General features: G+C 37.9%; 1 protein-coding gene across 3 annotated transcripts in view; it reads left to right on the forward strand.

Annotated features, from left to right (window-relative positions):
• Nucleotides 1-25,211, forward strand: part of LOC133516593 (multidrug resistance protein homolog 49-like) — a 57,920-nt gene extending 32,709 nt beyond the window's left edge. For all 3 annotated transcript variants that reach the window (XM_061849604.1, XM_061849612.1, XM_061849620.1), the window contains 15 exons: nt 581-789; nt 2,236-2,330; nt 2,577-2,744; nt 3,002-3,117; nt 3,843-3,983; nt 4,436-4,618; nt 5,040-5,243; nt 7,879-8,008; nt 13,862-14,057; nt 16,338-16,500; nt 19,898-20,092; nt 20,438-20,647; nt 22,825-22,971; nt 24,488-24,596; nt 24,707-25,211. In XM_061849604.1, the coding sequence (XP_061705588.1) occupies nt 581-789; nt 2,236-2,330; nt 2,577-2,744; nt 3,002-3,117; nt 3,843-3,983; nt 4,436-4,618; nt 5,040-5,243; nt 7,879-8,008; nt 13,862-14,057; nt 16,338-16,500; nt 19,898-20,092; nt 20,438-20,647; nt 22,825-22,971; nt 24,488-24,596; nt 24,707-24,795 (2,355 nt within the window). In that variant the 3' untranslated portion in view covers nt 24,796-25,211. The remainder of the gene's footprint in view (nt 1-580; nt 790-2,235; nt 2,331-2,576; nt 2,745-3,001; nt 3,118-3,842; nt 3,984-4,435; nt 4,619-5,039; nt 5,244-7,878; nt 8,009-13,861; nt 14,058-16,337; nt 16,501-19,897; nt 20,093-20,437; nt 20,648-22,824; nt 22,972-24,487; nt 24,597-24,706) is intronic.

Here is a 25,211-nt window from a genome sequence, read left to right on the forward strand (position 1 = left end):
TTTAGGGTATGCAAGGCATCTGACACACCAATAAAACCTCCATCAACACACATGGGAGACATTTTTATAAGATTTGACGGATTTGACAGTATCGATGGAGAATCTTCACAGATATGAACGTCAATTAAGTCACCATCAGTGTTGGGTTGCCTATAATCATATGCCCATTTCGAATAACAATGAAACTGTTTTCTCGTGAATGCACTCGTAAACCCCTACCTGTTAGTAGTATGCGATTCATTAATGGACGCACCATGGAGCAAATCGGGACACGGTTCTTTATAATCTTCTTTACACACAAGTACCTACACCAAATTCCTCTTTTAAAAAATTTGTAAGTAATTATTTTTCACAAGAAAGGGCCTCCTTTCCAGTGGTCAACTCTCTGTGGACCTCTGTCCCGCAGTCTTATTTTAGAGGCGACCACATCGGTTTAGTTTCTTATTAAACTCCAAATTTAATTTATAAAAAAAAAACTAAAAAAAGCTATATTGATATTATTTAAGTAATAAAAGAGTACATATCGTAAGGTACTGTTCTAAAGGAACTGTTGATTTTAGTGAACAATTCATATTTCCAGGGTTATGATACGATGATCGGAGAGCGCGGCGCTTCGCTGTCAGGCGGGCAGAAGCAGCGCATCGCCATTGCGCGCTCGCTGCTGCGTAAGCCAAGCGTGCTGCTGCTGGACGAGGCGACATCCGCGCTGGACCCGCAGTCCGAGCGGCAGGTGCAAGCGGCTCTAGACCACGCCAGCGTTGGCAGGACCACTCTCACCGTCTCTCACAGGTTTCATTCACCTTAAGCACATTCACAGATGTTATTGATGAAATTGCCAACATGACATTACGAGTCAAGGCACGCTTCTTCGTCAATGACAGGATCTATACGCTTACAATATTCACTCTATACTAGGGCTCCCAATCCCGTTATCCCCGGATCCCGCGCATTTTTAGTCCCACTTGTTGCGGGATTACGAGCGCAAGATCCCGTGGAATTTGGGCACTAGGTCCTCTATATCGTCTCCGGTCTCGGGCTAACACACTTCAGTCTATCATCAATAAAGTGATGAGTTTTTAATAATCTGGAGGGTAAATGGAAGGTAATTATTCGTGCTTCACTTACTCGTATAAATCTTTATCCATCACGGAACAATGGTGTTCTGGGCATTTGGGAGGCGTACGCGGAACCGAAGCCAACACGTAGATGCCATATGGACACTTTAATGACATGTAAGGGGTGTACCGAGCGATTGCTGTCCTTGCCTGATCCACAAGAGTATAAGGACTATTGAACATCGATAGAATCTAAAATGAACTAGGCTATCGGCTGGCTAAGGCAAGCTAGAGGCTGAGGATCCTGTCTCCTGGCGAGATCCCCCAATTACCGGGTTTGAAGATATGCAGTCTCGCAGATACCGAGATTAAACCAGGCTGCGGGATTGGAAGCCCTACTCCATACAGGAATACAACCCAATTTATATTTAATAAGTTTTAAGAGTCTCAACTTGCTTCTCCACTCCATTGCCTCATTGAGAAAGCAGTCATTGAACACATTACTTTTGGTTACGTTAAACTATTACTATTCGTAATACGTTGGGAAAAATTGACAAAATAGATAATGCTGGTTTTTAAGGATAATTACATGGTTCGCAAGGGCCTTTCAGCTCGAGGAAAACGTAAACTTTGGATATTTCAAACAAAACTTGCAACTTTCGCAAAGTGCTTTAGTGAAATCTAGTTTTCACTAAGTACAATACAATACAATACAATACAAATATACTTTATTGCACACCTCAATACAGAAACAGTACAAATAATACAACACATAAAGAAGAGGTAAACAACAGGCGGTCTTATCGCTAAAAAGCAATATAATAATAATATAATAAGTAACTATATTACTTATTATAATATAATAAGTAATATAGTTTTGACTATACACTTAAAAACTACTGAACGTATTTTCATGCGGTTTTCGCCTATCAATAAAGTGATTCTTGAGGAAGGTTTAAGTATATAATTTGTTAAGGTTTTGTGTCCCCCGTGCGAAGCAGGCACCCGTGTAATAAAAATAAGCCGCTATCGTATGCGTTAGTGCTGCTAAATCGGTACAATCATATCTGTATCGCTTTACACTATAATGTCTAGGCAATCAGGTAGTGTATATATAGACATTTTTGGCGCTTTATCCGTGTTGGTATTTTAGATCTCGACTGTCACATAATTTTCACAGGTTGTCAACGATTATCAATGCTGATCGTATAATATGCATGGACCAGGGTGCTATAGTAGAGTCGGGCACACATGAAGACCTCATGAAAGCCAAGGGTACGCTGACAAAAAAATTTAAATTACTATATATACATAAGTAAGTCGTTTTTTTCTAAATTTCCCTTCGCTGTGTTTTTTCGCTTTCATCAGTGGTCAAAGTTAAAACATGCAACCTATAAGTAATAGGCAGGTGCATAATTGCATATACGCTAACTTTGTCATGCGGTATATGCGACTGAGTAAGTTGTTATAATGTTTGCGGTGTCCTGTAAATTAATATTTAAACACGTTTTTTCGTTTCAGGATTTTATTATAAGCTAGTCTCAGCTGGTAAAGATGTAAAAGAAGATGTAATAGAATCTTTACCCAAAGAAAGAGAAAACAACTCTGAGCTACTGGAGAATAAAGTCCGCCATGAAATTAAAAGGCGATCTACCAAAAGAACAGTCAGGCAGTATTCTAGTAGAAAAGGTAGGTAACCATAATTCCGTGTAAATGCCATTCAAGATATCTAGATGATAAACATCTATTATGGCTCAGTTTCATTGGTCGATAACTTGGTCGATATAAAGCGTGCGGGTGACTCCCGGCTGGCGGTAAGGTGGTATAACAACTAGTGAAATTCATAATGGCATGCGTTTTGGAAATCTCCCGCACCCCGGATATGGACCCTATCGACCAATGAAACTGATTGTATATTTTTATACCCTAATGTATTTCCATTACAGAGCCTTGCGACTGGATGACTCCTCGCAGCTCCATTAGCTCAGTAGTATCCAATGGTTTGCAACACTTTTCGCATAGATACGGAGGTGAAATAGAAGAAGCAGAGGATGACCAAGAAGTAACTCCTTCATGTAGAACCTAAATTAAAATTCAGTAGATTACTTAAAATCTATGTCTCTAATGTCTATGCACAATTGCGTTCCTCCGTGTAGGTTATTACTCGTATCAGATGGTGATGGTGTCACTGACGCAACAGGTCTCGGTTTCATCCAGCTAGACCTATCTTTGACCTCTGGTTTCGAGTTCGGGTTGCGCTCTAGCATCATTAACAGAAGTTTAGTTATTTTGAAGCTTGTCTCTGTTCGCGGCGCTTGGAGTTGTACAACTAGTCAACCGTTTTCGATCGAGAATATTTTCCATACAAAACAGAACGTCCTCGAGAAAGGCACAACTGTGCTTTGGAGCTCGGGGCAAAATAACTCAACTTCCGTTCAGTGGATTATAGCGAAAGTTGAAAGAACGCGATTTTGTATACCTAGACATTGTCACTAGTCAGTCTTCTTGATATGCGTTCTGACTGATTTCGGGGGGTAACGTTTGAACTTTTTTGGCTCTTTATTTTTGCTAATGGCGTTAAAGAGATATAGGGAATAGAATGGAAGTATTTCGAACTTGTAGTAGGCCCCCGCACGTTGAAATGACATTCGAACATAAAGGTCATTTGAATGTCATTTTGTCTCACTCAGTGAGCAAAATGCGATTTTGATCACTGCTTTTAAGCAGCACAGTACCCTTGTTCGAGCTGCTGAGGTGAAAAAGTAATTTGCAATTCTCGTGTGACAGGAAGTGAAACCAGTGAGTGATTGGGAGTTGCTGAAGCTGAACGCACCCGAATGGCCGCTCCTTACCATCGGAGCCATCGCCGCTACCATCCAGGGAGCCTGCTTCCCGGCGTTTTCCGTACTTTTCGGTTTTACTTCTGCGGTAAATACACGCACACGCGTTAAACAAGTTATCTACAACAACTGAAATCTAAAAACACGACTTTTAGGTATTCTGCAATTTCTAAGTTTACAAGCTCGAACTCAAATATTACGGCTTGGCCTTTTCGCTTTTGTTATTCGTATTCCTAAACATTAACTCCCGCTGACATAATGCTGCACACCAGCGGTGAATGCAAATAGATAGAATAATAAAAATATTATGACAATAAATAGTTATTTACGATACAAGAGCAGAAAACAGGAAATTGGCAACGAGTGGTGATAAATTAAAACACGACCGAAGGGAGTGTTTTAAACCGACACGAGTTGCGAATTACCTATTCGCACGTGTATCGTACAACGTTTTAAAGTACACATGGCTCTTTGAAGTTTCGACATATGCACGCAAATATGTACTGTAAATGTTATTTACATGCACTTTTTGTTCTTCAGATTTTTGCGTCCTCTGACCCCGCTTACATGGTCCACATGGCGGATTTGTACTCGGGCCTGTTCGTGGTGGTGGCGGCAGTGGCGGGCGTGACAATGTGTCTGCAAAGCGTCACCTTCACCAACTCAGGCTTGAGGATGACTACTAGACTACGCCAGCAGTACTTCTCCAGTTTACTCATGCAGGTTAAATCTTTAAAACATTATTGAAATATACAAGTTTGTTTCACGCTTAAGCCTTTGCTACAGTAGAACAAACAAGTACAGACAGATTACGATCCCGGGTCTAACTGCCTACATCATGACCTCTACCTTCTCGTTTCTGGACGGTAATTTAACCGAATATAATGTTTTTTTTTGCTAGTGAAGCGGTGTTGATTACGATTGTAAAGAGGATTAGGTAAAGTCTAAGAAAAATCATGCCCCTAAATTTAACAACTGAAGGAGATGGCGCTGTATGGCTCCATATGTTTTGCGGTAACTAATTTTTTAAACATTAACCTTTGAAACCACCACCACCGCAACCAGCTGTCAAACTCAATTTTTTAAACACGAATCATTAACAGCACACACACAAACAAAAAGTATTTATTTATTTGGTCACCAGGAAATAGGGTACTACGATCGCGAAAGCAATACGGTCGGCGCCCTTTGCGCGCGGCTGAGCGGCGACACGGCGGAGGTGCAGGGCGCCACGGGGCTGCGCATCGGGCTCATCCTGCAAGGCGTCAGCTCCGTCGTCATCGGCTTCCTGGTGGCGGTCTGCTTTAACTGGAAGCTCACTTTTGTCGGTGCGGCGTTCTTGCCTATAGTACGTTCTTTTAATTTTTTTACCTATGTTTTATCGAAGAGCTGCGAACACTTAAATATCTCCATATTATTAATCTCGTGCCAGCTCTAATAGTTTTGACTTTTAATGAATTGCAGGGCGCTTAGCCAACATGTCATTCGTTAACGCTCCGTAGCGTAGCGTAGTCATCTCTCTCTACCACTCTTCCATATTAGTGCGACAGTGACCGTTGCGTTTCGTTCACTACGGAGAGTTAACGATTGGCACGTTGGCTACACGTCCAGATACCAATATTCATACTTAATTTTGAATAAGATAAACGCAGCTGTTAACGACCCATCGAAAATCAGCAGATATTACCGATCTATTAAAGTGATTAGATATATTTTGGTGGCAGTACCATTTTAGACGTAGGTTGTTAATCTTCCACAAGCGTTTATTACTTGAGTATCGGGTACTTTTGCGTTAGTTTCAGTGGTATTTCGAAAAAAGATAAAAATCGCCAATCAAGGCGCGGGTGGCGTGGACGCTGTTCATTCTCATACTTGCGCTTGTACCTACTAGTTGGTTACTAAATTGTGTTACTGCAATAATCTTTGTCTACATAAAATATACGAACGAAAGTTGAATAAACTATTTATTAAAATGAAGTACACAAAATCAGGAATTACATATGACAATATCATTCAAAATGGCCTCCTCTGGCCTTGACACAGACCCTCAAACGACGAGGCCAGTCATCAATAGCGGCACGCACGACTGTCATGTCTTAACTATGGCCCGCTTGAGGGAGTCAAGATTTGTGTGGGGTTAAGCACATGCTATCTCCTCAATAACCTGCCATATGGCATAATCCAGGGGTTTAAGGTCCGGGCTGGAGGACGGCCAGTCTCCGTGGGCAATAAAGTCAATTTTGTTCCTTCAAAACCAGGCTTGAGTTGTTTTTGCCTTATGTGCAGGAGCTGAGTCCTGTTGAAAGACCCATGGCTGATTTTGAAATAGGGTGTGTCTTAAGGGCTTCACTATTGGTTCGAAAACGGTTTCCTGGTAAACTTTGGCCCCAGTTTTCACACCTTTTTCACAGAAATGAACCTGTGTTAGCCCTGAGTATGACACACCCAGCCAAATCATCACATTTAGAGGGATAATGGCCTCGTTACACTCTCGGAACAGCCGCAATCGCGTCTTGACTGTTTTTTGAATACACTCTGTCATTCTGGCGGTTACAACATTCTTCAATGGTAAAAAAAATTTCATCTGTAAATAGTCGTTTTCGGTGGCTATTTTGTGCATACCGCTTCAATAGCACGCGACTTCTTTCTAGCCTCTTAGTTTTTAATCGTCCATTAAGCAAATGACCTTTTTGTCTGCGGTTAGCGTGTAGTCCAAGGTCTTCATTGATAACTTTTTTAGGGAGCTTCTCTTCAGAGACATCTGTATTGCCAACAACTTTTCTTCCGGACGGGGTTTCTTGCAATCATCGCCTTCACTGCCTTTATTAGAGCTGGGGTCCGAACGGTGCGTGGTCTTCCAGACCTCTTGCGGTCATCAAAACTCTGAGTACTATTGTATCTATTAATTGTACGATAAACAAATTGTTTGTTGATTTTTAGGTTTTCAAGCAACTTCAAAATCATGTTTGGCGAGTGCCCACATTTGTGCAACGCAATTACTGCGATACGATTCTCTTTTAGGCCCAAATTCATTATAGATACGACGAGATAAGCGTTATGTGTGGTATATAATTATAGCTCACAAATCCACCACATAATGTATTTTTTTTATTTTTTTCGGTAGCATTTGTTTTAACGGAAATAAAGAGGTTGCAAATCGAGTAACAGAACTTAGTAACCAACTAGGTACTTTCAAGCAAGTACATGACTTATCTGTTAAGGGCATTTATTTTAACAATAAATGATTACTAGTCTTTACTTTTCATTACTAAATGTATTCGTTCAATTGTAAATTTATGATTTTCTATGACAATGTATTAAAAAATAGTCATTCATTTCGTTTAGTTGTAGCACCTACCAACGACCCGTAAGTCGGTAATGAGAATGACCACAACGTACTGTTTAGTTTTTATTTTATTTTATAGTATCATATCATGGCACCACAAGCTCGTATTTTTATGGACCCATTTAAACTCAAATAATAAATCTTTTATAAAAAAAAAATACCGACCTATATGTGGTCTTCTAGTTTTCTTCTTTTAACGTTGTAAAAGTACCAGTAAAGTAGTAGTAAGTAAGAATGAATTTATCCATAACAAACATATTTCATTTCATTTTATGATGACGTAAAGTTCGAGCTGATATTTAAAACTAACACTTTAGTTCAAGTGTTAGTTTTAAATATCATGGTTCCAGTATATTGTTTGTACAAAGTTTTATAATGCAAAAGCTTTATGACATTGAAATAGAGTTCAAATTATTTTATAAACAAGTTTCTTAATATATTGGTTTACTATTCATCACTAAGCCCTCCAAATTAGCGTTTAATATTTCAGAGGATATGACCTACTTCAGATTTTTTACCGTGAGACCCAAACAAGATATTTTATTTAACCGACTTAAAATAGATCAATAATATGTTCATATATGTAACAGGCAAGGGATATACTGGCATATTATATTATCCAACCGTTACATAACAGATGGTGGGAAGTATCTGGCTGGAAGGCATCGTGGCCCAGAAGTCCGTGCAGCAGGAGCGCGACGCCATGGAGTCCGCTACATCTGTCGCCACCGAGGCGGTCGTCAGCATCAGGACCGTCCAAAGCTTGGGTAACTAACTACGTTATAGTGATGTAGATGGTTTAAAAAATATATATATTTCACACCATGCATGAAATAAAGCACCAGATAATTATCAGAAGACACTATTTTTATTGAAGACCCCGTAGGTTCGTGTTCTTTTCTCACATTCACTGAGTGTAAGCGTCAGCCAGATGGACGTGCGTGCTCGGGACCGCGCTGGATACCATGTTTTTGAATTTTAATTTGTTGTAACAAAAGAAAAGTAATCAATGAGTTCCCTCGTATTTTCAGCTCTTGTTTGAAAATTGCGACAATATTTAAAAGTGCATTTTAGACCTATGTGCGTGATTTTTTTTCTATCGAGTGAAAGTCAAAAAATCAGGTTTTCAATCATTAAGTTGGCAATCGTATTGTGATCTTAAAAAGCGGTACGATTTTTCAGAAACTCTGCTCTCTGACCCTTAATAAATCGGACAGAACTATAAAGAGTAGGTAATTTGACCGTGACACGTACACACGGGACAATAACAAATTATTTAAACATGTCGCAGGGAAATGATCAACATAGAGATTTAACCAAATATCTGTTTTGTTGGTCCTCTTCGTTATGTTTGCTAAGCAAGTTAGATTTTTGAGCCATATTTTTGACAAGCACGAGTTCTAATGATGGGATCCAACAGGAATCAAGGGAACTCCTCGAATCTTATAAGGATAGTTACATATAGTGATTGTTGTATTATCATCACCAAATCAAGCATTTACATTAAATAAAGTGGCATTCGATGAAGTGAAACTGCTGATGATGAACAGAACGGAACTCTTTAACGACGCATAGCTCACATTTAGGACTATTTGTTCTCTTCTACTTATGTTTGTTAAGAAAATTAGGTTTTGAAGTCATAATCTTGTCAAGCTGGTTCTGATGATGGATTTCATGAGGAAGGGAGGGATTTAACCAAATGATATTGCAGTATTGTCTAGAGATATTTTAGCTAGTAGATCTAGAGAGTAATTATACCATTTTTCTTAAATTTGGCTTGTTGGCCCATGGATTAATCTCTTAATCATTGTTTTAAGCAATAAAATTACCGGGTGACTCGGCTAAAATACAATAAAACTGGCTATCACCGAATAACTACGTAACACCAAATAAATATGCCCTACACACCACAGAGTGTCGACCTCTTTAGTGTGACAAACTTAAGACGAAAGTGGAGGGCGCTCGCGATGTCACCTTTTCATACAAACGTAGTCCTCATTTTTCCCTCTGGATATTAATATTATTGATACCATTTGTTGTATATCAACCACTATGCCCCTACGTTAGATTTTTTCGATTTTTTAATTATGATAGGAGTTAGAAGCATTTAATATTTTGTATGTAATCTGTTTTTCGGTCCTAATTATTAGAATAATACAAAAATCAAAAAAGTCTAACGTAAAAGTAAAAATATTTTCCAAAATGTCAGTATCCAGAGAGGAAAATGGAGACTACGTTTGTATGGAGAATCGGCCGTCCTCTTTTCTCTTAAAGACGCACCTGGCCCTTCATCTTACAATCCCTTTTATGTACACAAACACACAAATAAAGGAAGAATCATCCTTTTTCCCCTTAATGCATGCCTAATGCATATTTACTTACCGTCTCCGTTCAGTAAACATTATGTAAAGCCTGACAACAGTTTATTTAACCCTGAGATAGTGTCGCTGCAAACCATAGAAATAAGATAGTATAGAACGACTGTCAAACTTCAAAAGTGTGACCAAAAATGAAATGCAAGTGTGTGAGTAAATTGTCTATGTGCGAACAAAAATAGTGATGTCATGTTACAACATATTAATAATCTATCGATGTTTAACTGCTTTATCGACTACTTTTTCAAATGTGTTTGTTTTTATAAAAAATGTTATAGGTATAAGTATTATTAATACTATTAGACCCTATTAGCGCCTATAGTACCTTTAATTTTCTTTTACAGCAGACGCATAGTAAATAACAATACTGATAGTGATAGTGCGATAATTAGCAACGTTTTAAAACGTTGTACGATACATTTAATAGGTAATTCGCAACTCATGTCGACTTAAAATCGTATCGCCACTCATTGCGATTTTTTTTTTTCGCACCTGGTGTGGTGATCTGGGACATTTAGTAACTAAGATACTCGCTACTTGACTAAATTACTAACGTAGTTAGTCCGAACAAGCATTAAGGAACGCGGCGCTGTCGGTAAAGCAAGCAGTGACTCGCGTTGATAAAGCAGGTTTCTGTCGTATGCGGGTGTGAGTGGTGTAACATGTGCAATGTCGTTAACACAAGCATATGCTAAGTGTTAACAGTAGGCGCAAAGAGTTGACTTACCAAAAGAAAATTTGAATTTCGAACCTATTCCTGTGGTCAAAATGTAAGTACTGTGTTGGAAAGTGAAGTTTAAATTTATCGCTAAACATGTGCACCTTCAAATAAGGTATTATAACAATCGTTATTATTTTAAGTCGGTTATAAAGTTTAATATCATAATGATGTCTTGTGAATAACTAATTCCATACCTACTAATATACCGACGAAATACCGATACAGTCATATGAACATTTTGTCAAGCCCTAGCGTAAAGTAACAGTTTAGGTTTTTACACAAAATATTCTAAATTATTGACTAATATGATGAAATATTAATACACAATTGAAGAAAAACTTATAATGAACTGTATAAATTGCCTTTTTACACTTTTTATGCCGATAATTTTATAAAATATTGTTATGAAAATTGCGCTAGGAATATCATAATTACCTGTAAAATGAGTATTTTCATGGGTTTTTTGGTCCTGAAACACTACAACCCGGCACACAACATGACACCATCTTCACTAAATTACTTAATATATATTTTTCTTTTTGATTCTCTTATATTTTTCACGTCAAAACATACGGCAATATGATCTTGGCCGACTCGGCCGACTTCGAACTCAAAAATGGTTACGTTTTCTCATATATAGTCTGCCTCTTTCGCACTCATGGCTTGTTCATATACGTGATGGCTTCCCTTTCGCACACTTCATCTGTCTGTCAAGCGAAGCTTTTGACATGTCTCTGCTGCAAACAGCTTACGTATGGCAATAATTAATGTGCGTACGTCATGTATGGTCGGGGTAGTGGGCATTGGCTTCATGTTGATACTCGTATAATGTCAAAACATTGCTTACAGAGAATTCGGTTCTTTCAATTTACCTATTCGTCAAAATCTGTTTCTAAATATTCAATATTTATATATTCTTAGTTTTCTGACTCTGACGAATTCTGATTTTCATCAGATGTTGTGTCGCTTTCAGGACCACCAACCTCGATTATAAAACGTTCAGTCTCCAATTCGATTATAGGACCTTTATTTCTATAATCGTCTTCAATTTTTTTAACATGGTCACAGCAATTGCTCCAATTTTCTTGAGATACTTCCTATACGATAATCATTTATTAAAAATTTTAATCATTAATGATATAGACTGAATTCTAAATAATTTACATAACTTAACTAAATTCTCAACATTAAAATAAGTTTTATACCTGAAAACTATCTTCAACAAGCTTTAGAAAAGCCTTATTATCGATAGACACATTTTTAGTTGCCACTTTACAATGCCCCAAATCATCTCAATAGGATTTAAATCACAGTGATATGGCGGTAATCTTATCACTTTATGTCCGTATGTGGAGAGAATCGTGTCTATTTCATATATTGGTTCAGGTTTGTGACGTCTCAAAATCTCCACCAATCTAGCTTTGGATGCTTTTTGTGGAAATGAAATTTTATTCGAACGCAGCCACTCTGCAATGACATGCTTTCTGTCGCCAGATGTTGGTGGTTTATTAATGCGAAAGGAATGGTATCGGGCATTATCCATAACTATACATGTGGGTTCACTTAGATTGGGAAGTAATTTCTGCGTAACCCATTTTTAAAATCATTTTTTAATACAGTTGCTCAAAAAGTGCTACTTTACGTAGCTGTTTAGCGTGCGGAATGTTGGATTTCGCGAACTAGTGCTTTTTACTTTTCCACTTGTTCCTATTCATTACTACTTATTGATGAGTGTTAATGTCAGTTTCCTTTAAAAGTCGTAATCAACATAAAAACCTACTGTTAAAGTAAAAATAATAAATATAAGCATATTTCATATATTATTACTTACCTCTTCATCATTATAAGACGTTTATTTTTTAATATTGAATATTGAAAAACCGTTCTGAATAAGTTGTCTGAATGGACCGGAATAGCTGCCGAAACGCCTGTCAAAGCAGAGGCAATTTTTCTTACTGCAAGAATGTTTTAAGTTTCCAAAGGCAACATTCGATATTGTTTTCATACAATTTAAATATACGATACACAAATAATCGTAAATAACGATACTTATAGTATAATATTTTATATTAACAATTGTTTCTGTCTTATAGAACATGCATAAAAAAAGTACTTGTTGTTTTTCTTATTTTTTCGCAACTGTATTAAAAAACGTCGTTCGATACACGTGGCGGAAATGTCATTCTTCACTCGTCCCGAGTCTTACCTGAGTTTCCACTCGCCTACGGCTCATGGCAAGATATCTCGGTACTCGTGAAGTAATGACATACTTTCCGCACTAGCATCGAAATGTACTATTTATTCATAATCAAATATCCTCTTTATATTATTATTGCAATCTAGAATACTCTGCTTATCAAAGTCATTCCTTTTTTTAGCTATAGCTTTTGTACATTTATTTCTATACCTCGTATACGCTAAGCATTTAACCATATTCTTTGGATCGTTGCTCCAAATCACAAATAATCTATCCCTCTCTTTAATCATAAATTTAATATTATTATTAATCCAACTCTTGTTATTCCTATTAACTTTACTATTTAGTCGTAACAGTCTTGTAACAGCTATTATATATGTTATTAAATATATCTCTAAGTGCTACGAGTAATATATAATTTCTGAGGACATTCAATGGATAATAAATAAATGTTCAAAGTCCTAACCTCCCCTTACGAGCCGATTATCTAGCACTCGGCGCTGAGTCGCGGGCGCGGGCGCAGCGGGCGCGCCCGGCGCCGTCGGAGTGCGTCTCCATTGCACCGCTGCTTAAACTAATGAATTTTGAATATAAGGGGAATTTTTGGGGTGTGAACAAGAAAAATTTAAATAAATGTTTTATAAACTACATTCGGTGCACTCATACAAAAAGAGACGGGCAAACTGTAATGAACAGTGCAAAGCGCCTTCGATTTAGACATAAAAACGATCGAGATTCACAAGCAGCACCTACAAAATCTAATCATTTTTAAAACAAATACTGTTTATAAAATTATAGTCTTGAGAACCGATCTCCATGACTCTCGGTGAGGCTTCGATACGTTGAAGTAAAAATAAACTAAGCGTTTTCTTAAAATCATTTTACACCACTTCAATAAGTACTGACTGATATATCCCTCATAATGTTATAAATATTATTCAAATCCCACGAGTATAGTTAGATCATCTAGTAACTTTCAGACCAACCCTCGTAGATTAGACTGTTGTGTTTTATCGTTTTTTATTTGCTTTTCTCCTATTATTAGTACCTATTTTACCTACTTTGCTCATTTTATAATGTAGTAATAATTGACAAAGTTAGTACTTTTATTTTTCGCTAATACTAATAAAACAACCGTCGATACCGCTACCGCAACTCCATCGATGGTGCGTGCGGGCGCCGACACAAGTGAAACGGCCATGGATCTAATTTAGGCCGGACAGCTCGCTTGACATATTTAATCATAATATTTGACCCTGTTATAAACGAAAATATTGAGAACGAGCAATGCAAAGACGATACTTGAAGTTTTATTTTGTCCTAATAGGCATTGAGAAAATTTTCATCAAGAAGTTCGAGGCAGAGCTGGAGGTGTCATGCTCCGCCATAGCCCGGAAGAGCCGGTGGCGCGGACTGGTGCTGGGGCTGGGCGTGTACGTGCCGTTCATGGCCTTCTGCATCGTCGTGGTGTACGGCTGTACGCTCGTCGTGCACGAGGGCCTTCCTTACTCCAGCGTCTTCTTGTAATATACTGTACTTTATTATATTCCTCAAATATAAGTGGTTATGTGCTAAACTGTCCCAAACTTAGCACCTCAGTAATATGAAAGCAAAGTTAAAGCAAAATTATAATTAAAGGTACTTATTTATAATTGCTTGAGTCAAAATAGTACTCCGGGAATTTTTTATAGTTTTAGAATAGAGAAAATCAGTAGATAGGTTTAGGTAGTATTAGTAAACACTTATTAAAATACGTCACATGTTTCTTCAATTATTGCAGATTGGCTATATATTGGCGCATGACCACTGAAAAATTCAACCAAGCACCAATTTCCTTCCTAATTCGCTTTTGCAACCCCTATATTGCCAATGAATACCTTCACAAATTTATCCGAGGTCAGTAAATGTTTGAAGTTGAACCGAGTCAGGATAGTGACACCAATAGATGAACAACTAAGCCACTACCACAACTTTAGAGTTTTTTTTTCTATATGTTAGAACGCTTTTACAGTAATTTTTATTTCTTTATATGATTCAACAATTTAACATATAATGAAGTTGAGATTAGAAACGAATGGTTTCAATTGCCTAAATAAAGCAATATAACTTAAAGTAAAATTAAGTCAAAACTTTCATCTTATAGATTACTACCTAAAACATGAACCAATAAAACAGTTGGTTCAACTTTTGGTCTTGATTTCGGTAAATGAACTAACTAAATCTTTGGGTGTTCATGTTTTAGGAATAAAAGTCAAAAGTTGAACTACTAATTTTTTTCTTTCATGTTCTGTAGAAGTAGGTGAACCAACTAAAATAAAGATTTATATAACCGTTTTAGATATAAAATGTTACTTTTTTGGGTTAAAATTCAACTCAACAATCAAACGTTCACAGACATGAAAATGTTATCTACCTTTTTTGCGGAAAATAACGGCATATGTAAAAACTAGGTTTTGCCTAAAAATTGAACACCGTTCATCTATCGGTTTATACGCACTATATTGGAACCATAATTTGAACAGCTTCATATTTTTATAAATCAAAAAAAAAAAATAATAAAAAAATAGTCTAGAATATATACGAAGCAAATTCATATCAATATATGTATTATTCTTTTTTAACGCAACTAAAGGCTTGTTTTGAATCGGCCATCTTAATAAGATTTCCATACAAACGATGTTTATGGGGCGGGCGCGAAACTTGTACGCGGTGGCCGCTCACGACCGCATAGTAGATTTATTGTTTTAGAACTAAAATGTTAGCCTCGGGGAAGAATCACAATTTTAGTAAAAAATACTATTAAGAGTGTAAAGTACGTCAGGAGATAATTATTAATTGATTTTAAAGCTAAACGTTCTTCTTCATGGAGTCAGTCATCTTTTGGTGCCACTACCCTAATTACTAAAATATGTACCTACAACATTCATGTGAGTACATGTAACATAATTCCCCATGCAATTTCAATATACAGATATTTCAAATATATGAAAAACCGGCCAAGTGCGAGTCGTACTCGCGCACGAAGGGTTCCGTCCAATTATTTATAAAAACGGCAAAAAAAATATGTTTGTTGTATGGGAGCCCCCTTAAATATTTTTTTTAAATTCTGTTTTTAGGTTTCCGTACCCAAAGGGTAAAACGGGACCCTATTACTAAGACTCCGCTGTCCGTGCGTCCGTGCGTCCTTCCGTCTGTCACCAGGCTGTATCTCATGAACCGTGATGAAATTTTCAAAGATGATGTATTTCTGTTGCCGCTATAACAACAAATACTAAAAAGTACGGAACCCTCGGTGGGCGAGTCCGACTCGCACTTGTCCGGGTTTTTAGTATTTGTTGTTATATCGGCAACAGAAATACATAATCTGTAGAAATTTCAACTGGCTAACTATCACGGTGCATGAGATACAGCCTGGTGACAAACGGATGGACGGACAGCGAAGTCTCAGTAATAGGGTCCAGTTTGACCCTTTGGGTACGGAACCCTAATAAATTGTCGTATTTACGGCAAATTGGCCGCATGAAGTTAATTAACTTAACAAGTTATTTACATCGCGCTGCTGAATATCGATGCGGGCCGCTTAAGTTAAATAACTTCATCATTAACTATAAATAATTAAATCATTTGACGTTCATATCAAAAGTGTGTCTAATACCAACGGTGTTTTGTGAAATCATAGATCACTTCGGATATCGCGATCACGGTCCTTCGCTCTGCTGAAAATACACAGTTTCTTAGGATGGCAGTCTCTTAGTTTAGTGTATAGTAGATTTTCCTAATGTATCGTAACTCAACGATGGCAGGGTGACAGAGGCAGTAATGTACGGAGCGTACATGCTGGGACAGTCGTTGGTGTACGCGCCTAGCTTCCAGGCAGCCAAAGACTGCGGAGCGCGAATCTTGTCCGTCATCCAACGCCAACCGCACGTCACCACGGAGCCCGGCGTCGTGGACTCCCCGCACTGGGTTAGTAACATAATACCTAGTTACAAATTAGGCTAATATCCATTGACATATATTTAAGGATCGGCCTTACGGGCACTAAAATGGTGCTAGATCAGCGGTGTCACTCACGAATTCGAACCAATCGTGTAGTCCAACGCAACTACTCGTAGTTGCGAGCAATTGCACGCGTGATGTGAACTTGTCAACCAATCGCGTTGTGGCCTTAAACAGTACGATTGGCTCGAATTCGTGTAGGTAACCCATTCTTATAGCCCGTAAGGCCCGTGTTTAGATTTATATCACTGCCGCTATCTTATTTTGCGGTGCGAAGTCGAAGCAGGGCGCTCTTCCGCATCCGCACCAAACTTAAACGCTTCGCACCGTCAATTGAGGAAGTGAACTTAGAGAAAAAGGTTTCAATTTTTAACAAGCAGAAACGTCTGCGTTCGATGCTACCACTATCCACTTTTAAATTTATTATAAGCTTAAAAAGGTTTCATTTGGTAATATGGGTACCTGCATTAGGTATTATGGGTACCAGGGTAAATATGCTGGTACTTTCGTTTTTCTTCTTTTTGATGTATTTATACAGTGTGAGTTTAATTAAGAATAAGTTAGGTTTATACCAAAGAGTAAAGTAAGTATATGTTTATACTTTATATTCATAAGCAAAAGATTGTGATGCGGTCAGTTCGAATTAAATACATCAGTCAAATTACGCAATACGTTTATAAGTATCTCTGAGCTCCGGAAATGGTTTAAAACATTTATAGTAGATATGTATACATTAGATGGATCAAAATGAAGGGCACAGTAAATGAGAATAAAAAAGTGTAGTGTCAAAACTTGGGAAGCTCAGTTAAAAATAGTTAGTTTCATAATAAAAAATTATATATAACCTTTGTAAAAAAAATGTCTACTTTAGTTTGTACCATTGAGATCTACTAGAGTTAGCATCTCTAACAAAATGTTTCCACACTTCAATGAAGTGCCGGCACTTCATTGCGTTTAGTACGTCTAAATAAAATGGCGAACATCCTCAAACCCGTTAACATTCCACAATGCCTGAAAACTGGCCTATTTAACCAATGTGTCCTGCCCACCATGACCTACGGTGCCGAGACATGGACGCTCCCTCTGTGCATAAAATTCGAGAGCCATGGAGCGCGCCATGCTCGGCATCAAACTTCAAGACCGAGTGAGGAATGTCGAGATCCGACGTCGCACCAAGGTGCAAGACGTCGGACACGTCATTACCAAATTAAAATGGAGCTGGGCGGGACATGTTGCCAGGCAGAGTAATGGCAGGTGGGCCAAAATGTTAACGGAATGGTGGCCGCTTTCAGACGAAAGGAGTGCCTGGCGTCCGTTGCCTCGTTGGGTGGACGACATTCGGAAGATTGCGGGTCACTTCTGGATGAGATTGGCTCAGGGCCGGGATAAGTGGCGTACAGGAAGATAGGCCTATGCTCAGCAGTGGGCGATAAAAGGCTGATATGATATGATTAGTACGTCTCCCACTACTGGCATCTCGCACACATGTAACGAAAATTTAAAAAAATAATGAAAATCAAAGTGCCTTTGTGCGTTATGAAAATGTATTCTAATAATATCAAGAAACATAGTAAACGCAATATAATAACAATTTACTGCAAAAAATCTCTTGTTTTAAGCTCATTTAGATTATTTTGAAACGTTACTTTTAACACTCGCGGTGGTACCCCATTTTATTTGGCGCACAAAATACATTTTGCAGATTTGTCACTTATGTAAAACAATTTCAATACACTTGTAAGGAAATAAACACATTTTATCTAGATTCTTTACAGTGCATATGTATGCAGAAAATGAGTCATAATAGTTTCGCCTCTGGCTAGCTACGCTATTCTTTAGCTTAGTGACAGACGTCAAACGCCGAAAATGGCGGACACAATTTGTTCTCGATAGCCTGTCTAGTACATTTATGCCAGCGGTTTGTACATACAAATTTTCTCGATATGAGTAGATTAATCACAGATTCCTAGAAACCAACAAGCAGACCCCCGCGGACCGAGATTATACCTACATAATTATTGACGTCCCACTGCTGGCCACAGGCCACCTCTCAGGGCTTGGGGTATGGTCTCCAACTCTCCACCCTAGTCCAATCCGGATTGGGGACTTCACAAACAGTTTTGAATTTCTTCGCGGATGTAGTTAGGAAGGTTTCCTCACGATGTTTTCCTTCACCGAAAAGCTAGTGGTACCTAAATATCAAATGATATTTCGCAGTGTTGGCCGAAACGTTAATGCAATTGACCATTAACCATTACAAAGTGAACCGTAAACCGTAACGAGCGATTACGGTTTAGGGTGCAATTAACGTTTGGCCAACACTGATATTTCGTACAGCAGACCTCGTCGGCGATGGCGGGATAACATGAACTCCTTTTTGAGAGTCGCCAGATGTAGTTCAAAACCGGGAGGAGTTAAAAAAGAGGGGGGAGGCCTTTGCCTGGTGGATCCAAATCAGGTCCAAATATACATTAATTAAGATGCGTAAAGTCCGAGACAATTTCGTGTTGCGAATTTGACAGGTAAACTAGATGGCGCAGTACAGCGCCATCTATTTTGAAATCACACTACCACGTATTTTTCTTAGACTTTACCTATCTATTACAATCAATTGCCTTTGGTGGGACACGATAGAGGCGCAATAATAATTTCATACATGCGTTCCGAAAAAGTCATTGGTATAAGCCAGGATTTGAACCCGCAACCTCCGGATTGAAAGTAGGACATCAGATCTATTCGGCCACCACAGCTTAAGCTTCAGTAGGGTAGGGTACGGAAGTTCTTCTCTCACTCTCACTTAGCGTAAGCGAGATGGATTTGCGTATTTGGGCCGTGGACATCATGTTTTTTAATTTTAATTTATTTTGTGTTTTATTAACAATGAAAAGTACCTAATCAGTGAGTTCCCTCAAGCATGATATTGCTCATTTTTAGAAATACTTTTCATATTTTTAGTTTTTGTGCAAAATATAGGTATTATAACTTGTTAAAGTAAAGTAATTTATTTCTCATTTGTTATAATTAGGTATATGTGATTCCTTTATTATAACTGCTGGCCATCTAGCACCAGTTGCGTCTGATTTCACTAAACCGTTTCATTTTAGAAGAAAGACCTTAATTAAAACTACGGTAGATATCTCCACTATTACCCAAATTGACAAGTCTAAAATGAAATGAATCATTTGATGGGTAGATTCCGTACGTATTTACCCGATATTTACCTGAGTGGGTAGATTGGGTGACCCATGGGCCATGACCCATCTCTTCGTCCCTACATACTTCCTAGCCTCGACAATAATGTAGGCACTGTTAGTGCATGTGTAACAATGAATACCTAATATGGATATGTGTTGGTTTTCAATAGTCTGCTACCGGTAAATTCGGTATCAAAGAGGCAGAGTTCAGTTACCCGACGCGGCCACACATACGTGTGCTGCGGGGGCTGGACCTGCAGGTGGAGGCGGGAAAGACGGTGGCGCTGGTGGGCGCCTCAGGCTGCGGCAAGTCCACCGTGCTGCAACTGTTGCAGCGGTTCTACGATCCAGACTCTGGCACTATCGTAAGTTTACTTCACATGAAGGTTGCGCAATAGAAATTGCGATTGCTGTAACTACGGTACCTATGCCATCTTTAATATTATTTAGGGATATTCTTGACAAACCATTGTGTTATGCCCAGTCTTACGTGAAGATAATAATAATACACGATTTCGGGCCGGTTGCACCAACTGATATGATTGATGGTTTTTAAGTACTACACAACATTTTTAAATAGGCTATAACTGTACCCACTAGTAATCTTAACTTTTCAAATAGCCCCGACATTAAATTTTTTACTCTTCTACCAACTAGAGGCCACAAACAAATTATGATAGGTTCAATGTGTTAAACCCTTTTTACGCCAGGAGCTGGATGGGCAAGATATCCGTCGGTCGCTGACGCTTCCGCGGCTGCGGCAGCAGCTAGGCGTGGTTCAACAAGAACCCGTGCTGTTCGACCGCACACTGGCCGAGAACATCGCCTACGGGGACAACTCACGCCAGCCCTCCATGGACGAGATCGTCGCCGCCGCCAAGCAAGCCAACATACACAACTTCATCATCTCTTTACCACAGGTTAGTCTGCCTTCATCTTTATACCTAAAATAAAATATCAAATAAAATAAAATAAAAAATCTACACAGGCATTGAAACCTGTCATAATATTCAGGTAGGTACAATCGTTTACAACTGCAGGCCTTCTTTTGTCCGTTTCCTTTGAACAAAGTGCAAAAGAGAGGGCGCTTTGCTAACAAGTCTCGTTGTATCAAGTACAGTATAGTTTTGATGATTAAGGATTCTGTTTATGTAGGCAAGATAATAAAACAAATCACGAATTAGCACAAGAGCCGTACTTGGTCGTTTACCTAAACTAAGTGAGTTTCCGGCGTGTTGGTCTTTATTGTCCATATTATTAATTTGTTACGCGCGTTTTACATGTTGGATTTACACATTATGGCTAGATTTGGATGTACATATTTATCAGGATTATCCCGATAAGCGCTGGTTAAATCGATACGTAGGTACTTTACTCATTAACAAATGTATGGAATAACGTAATGAAATGAAAAATGAAAATGATTTATTCAGTAACAAGCATTTTTATCAGAATACAAGTTGTTGTCCTTTTCAGCGGTGGCAGCATGGTTCCATTTTTATCACTTATCACTATGCCCGTCACTTTCGCTCTTACTTACTTGTTAGAACGTGACAGGCTTAGTGAGAAATGTTAAAGAGCTGACCATCTTAGCCCTGCAGGGTTCCGTACTTCCGTACCAAAAAGGTACAAAAGGAACCCTTATGGTCCGACTCATGTCCGTCCATCCGTCTGTCTGTCTGTCTGTCTGTCTGTCTGTCACATCGCTAAATATCTCGAGAACCACTTAAGCTATCGATTTGAAATTTGGAATAGTTATGAACAACGCTAACACGGATACATTCAAAGTATTATCTTTATATTTTATTTTTATTAACTATGGAAAATGTCCAATATGAAGAGGGGGCAAAATTTCTACATTGTACATTCTAAACCATTTTTTTTATTTTTTTTTTCATAGTGAAAAAAAATTGAATATGAAATTTCTATAAGATTATATTGCCTTTTTCCAAATAAAAGAACAATTTTCGAAATTATAGTGAATTATTTTCGACAAACCATCATACGTGCATTACATCGCGGAAATTAGTTAGACAATTTGCCGATAGATGGCGCTGTACAGAATAAGACTTAGTATAGTATAGACTTAGTTACACGAGATAATTCAAGTTTGTTTGTACGGAACCCTCGGTGCGTGTAAAACGAACTCGCGATTGACCGTTTTTTTTAAGTATAGAAACCGTTCTTCCTTACCTATAGTAATTAGATTACCTAAAAGCAATACAACTAATAAATAAATAAATAAATATTATAGGACATTATTACACAAATTGACTAAGTCCCACAGTAAGCTCAATAAAGCTTGTGTTGAGGGTACTTAGACAACGATATATATATATAATATATAAATATTTATAAATACTTAAATACATAGAAAACACCCATGACTCAGGAACAAATATCCATGCTCATCACACGAATAAATGCCCTTACCAGGATTTGAACCCGGGACCATCAGCTTCGTAGACAGGGTCACTACCCACTAGGCCAAACCGGTCGTCAATATCACTCACTATGATGACTATAAATAGTTCTCGAACAATTTATGTTTAGGCTTTTGATATATTTTCATGTTTATGTAGACTAAATCTTGTAAGTTAAAAACTAAGCAGCTTAATTAAATACTGGGTAATATTTGTTTGAGCTGATATGACCACCTCCATATCCAACCCTATGGCCAACCCGATGACCAACCCCATGACCACCCCAAGTTTCAATTTCTATCACTCTTATTAATACCTTTCATCGTCTTTTATACATTTCGAGTCAAAAATGGCATAACTTGTTCCCTTAGTTCAAATCTGCAAAAATAAAGCAAAAAACAACTATGTTTACCTACCCACCAACAATGATATGTAAATGTAGGTATATCTTCAAGATACTGCCTGTTTCAATTGATATGAAAAGTAAAGTGTAACTCATTATTTAGTTAGGTACCTACGTTCATCTAATATGTTTCGTTGCTCCAAATACCAATTACCTATTGTAATTGGCATTTGGAGTATAAATATCTTAAAGAATTAATAAGTAGTCACAAATGTAAGTATCTAATAAATGCGAAGTCTTGCTTGTATGATTGATATACATTTCGTGTCAGGGATACGATACGAACCTTGGGGCGAGCGGCGCGCAGCTATCGGGCGGGCAGAAGCAGCGAGTGTGCATCGCTCGCGCGCTCATCCGTGCCCCGCGCCTGCTGCTACTGGATGAAGCCACCTCCGCGCTCGACGCCAACAGCGAACGGGTAACGTCAGAGCTATTGAGCCGACAGCGACCGCCGCTGTCGATTGGCATGATATCTACACATATGCCAACAACTCACAAGGAAAGACTGCCTCCTTGTGTGTGTTCTACCGCTTGTACAATGGGCTGTGCTCTGAAGAATTGTTTGACATGATGCCAACGGCCACTTTCCATCACCGCACCGCTCGCCGTCGTGGGTGTTCATCCTCATACCTTAGAGCCTAAATGATCGCGCACTGTGCGGTTTAAGAGGAATTTCCTACCGCGGACGCTCCGGCTGTGGAATGAGGTTTTCCCGAGGGTATACAGTATGGGGTTTTAAAAAAAAGGAGTGTACAGGTTTTTAAAGGGTCGGCAACGCGCATGCGGCGTCCATAGGCTACGGTGACTGCTTACCATCAGGCGGGCCGTATGCTTGTTTGCAAACACTCTGAAGTCAGAACACTATAAATATAATAAACTAGCAGTTGCCGACGACTTCGTTCGCGTGAATTTATTTCCCCAACACACATTTTCAACCCCTTTTTAACCCTATTATAGTTCGTGTCATCCACGATAACGTGCAGATTTGTCAAATCTAACCTTCAATAACATGATATTACGAGTCAAGGCACGTGTCGTGAATGACATGATTTACAGGGGCCTATACAGGCTGGCTGAATTTTCATAAGCATTAAAATTGTTTTTCGTACTTTTGGATACTCATTCTTTCTACTAATTTCTAATCCCTACTCAGATCGTACTTTCCCATACTTTTAGCCCCTTTTTAACTCTATTAGAGAACGAATTTTCAACAACGCTGAAATTACTTTTCTTGTATTTTATTAAAATGTCCTATTGCGAAGTTTCAAGTGATCCTCATACAAACTTTCATCCCCAATTTAAAAGCTCTTTAGTGAATGAATTTCCAAAAAACGCTTTACTTTTCTTCTATTTTAATATAATACCTTTTGATGAAGTTTCAAGTTCCTAACTTAAAATAAAACTTGATCCCCATACAAACCCTTTTAACGCCCTTAGGGGATGAATTTCCAAAACGCTGAAATATCTTTTTTTGTATTTTAATATAATACCTTTTCACGAAGTTTAAGTTTCTAGCTTAAAATAAAACTTGAACGCCATACAAACCCTTTTTAACCCCTTTAGGGGTTAGATTTCTTTTACGTTCGCTTCTCATCTCTTGTACGCTTTATAAATGCAATCTAGTGTACAAATTTCAACTTTCTATCTTTTGTATTTTCGACGATTCTGGACGCATGCATTTATATATATACATATAATAATCCTTATGACCCACGTTTAAGTACTGGGAGTCGGCGGACATTCAGCATTGTGTTTACATCCAATATCCTCTCTGTCTCCCATAAACTTGTTACTTCCTTTCAATTCAACTGATGTATAGTTCGGCGTTTTCTTACACACTAGTCTCTATTTGTAAAACATGCAACTTCTTGACAATTTATTTTTAATTCCTCTCCATCGAATGATCCCGCTAACTTTTTCAATTTATACTTTAGGCTGTAACTGAAGCTTTGGAAAAGGCCGCGAAAGGACGAACTTGCATAACCATCGCACATCGGCTTTCCACTATCAAGGATGCCGATCTCATCTGTGTATTGGACAAGGGTAAGGACACTTTGGGTTATATCGCTGAATTTCCTATTTTAACATATGTATTTAAATATAAGGTTATATATATCATTACATTAAAAATATGTTTATATTGCTTTTAAAAGGTAAAATCATTGAAAAAGGCACTCACACTGAACTTATGGACATGCAAGGCTTCTACTTCCGAATGGAAAAAGGACAACAGCTCGCCTGATTGCCGCATCATTTAAAAATAGATGAATACCTATGTACATAAATAAGTGATATAATTATAGATTTTATATACGTACAAAATAATTTATTTTATTTTACTTTGTTTTACATTATATGTTATTAAATTTAGAAAGTTTAAGTTGCAGTAGGAGGAGTGTTAGCAATAGTTTTCGAAAATTTGAATACAAATATTTGTACTTACATTTTTTTCTAATGTTTTAATAAAGTAAAGTTTCTTCAGTTAAAAATCAATTGTTATTATTGTAGATTTTTAAAACAAAATTTATTGGGTAGGTACATTTCATTTTTTAAATTATTGGTAACAAAAAAACAAAATTTAACTTTGTCAATTATTGATACTAAAACGAAAAACTGCTTTAGTTAAGTTTTAAAATTTATTTAAAAAGTTTTATTTTA

Source organism: Cydia pomonella, chromosome 1, assembly GCF_033807575.1.
Source record: "Cydia pomonella isolate Wapato2018A chromosome 1, ilCydPomo1, whole genome shotgun sequence".
Taxonomy (NCBI): domain Eukaryota; kingdom Metazoa; phylum Arthropoda; class Insecta; order Lepidoptera; family Tortricidae; genus Cydia; species Cydia pomonella.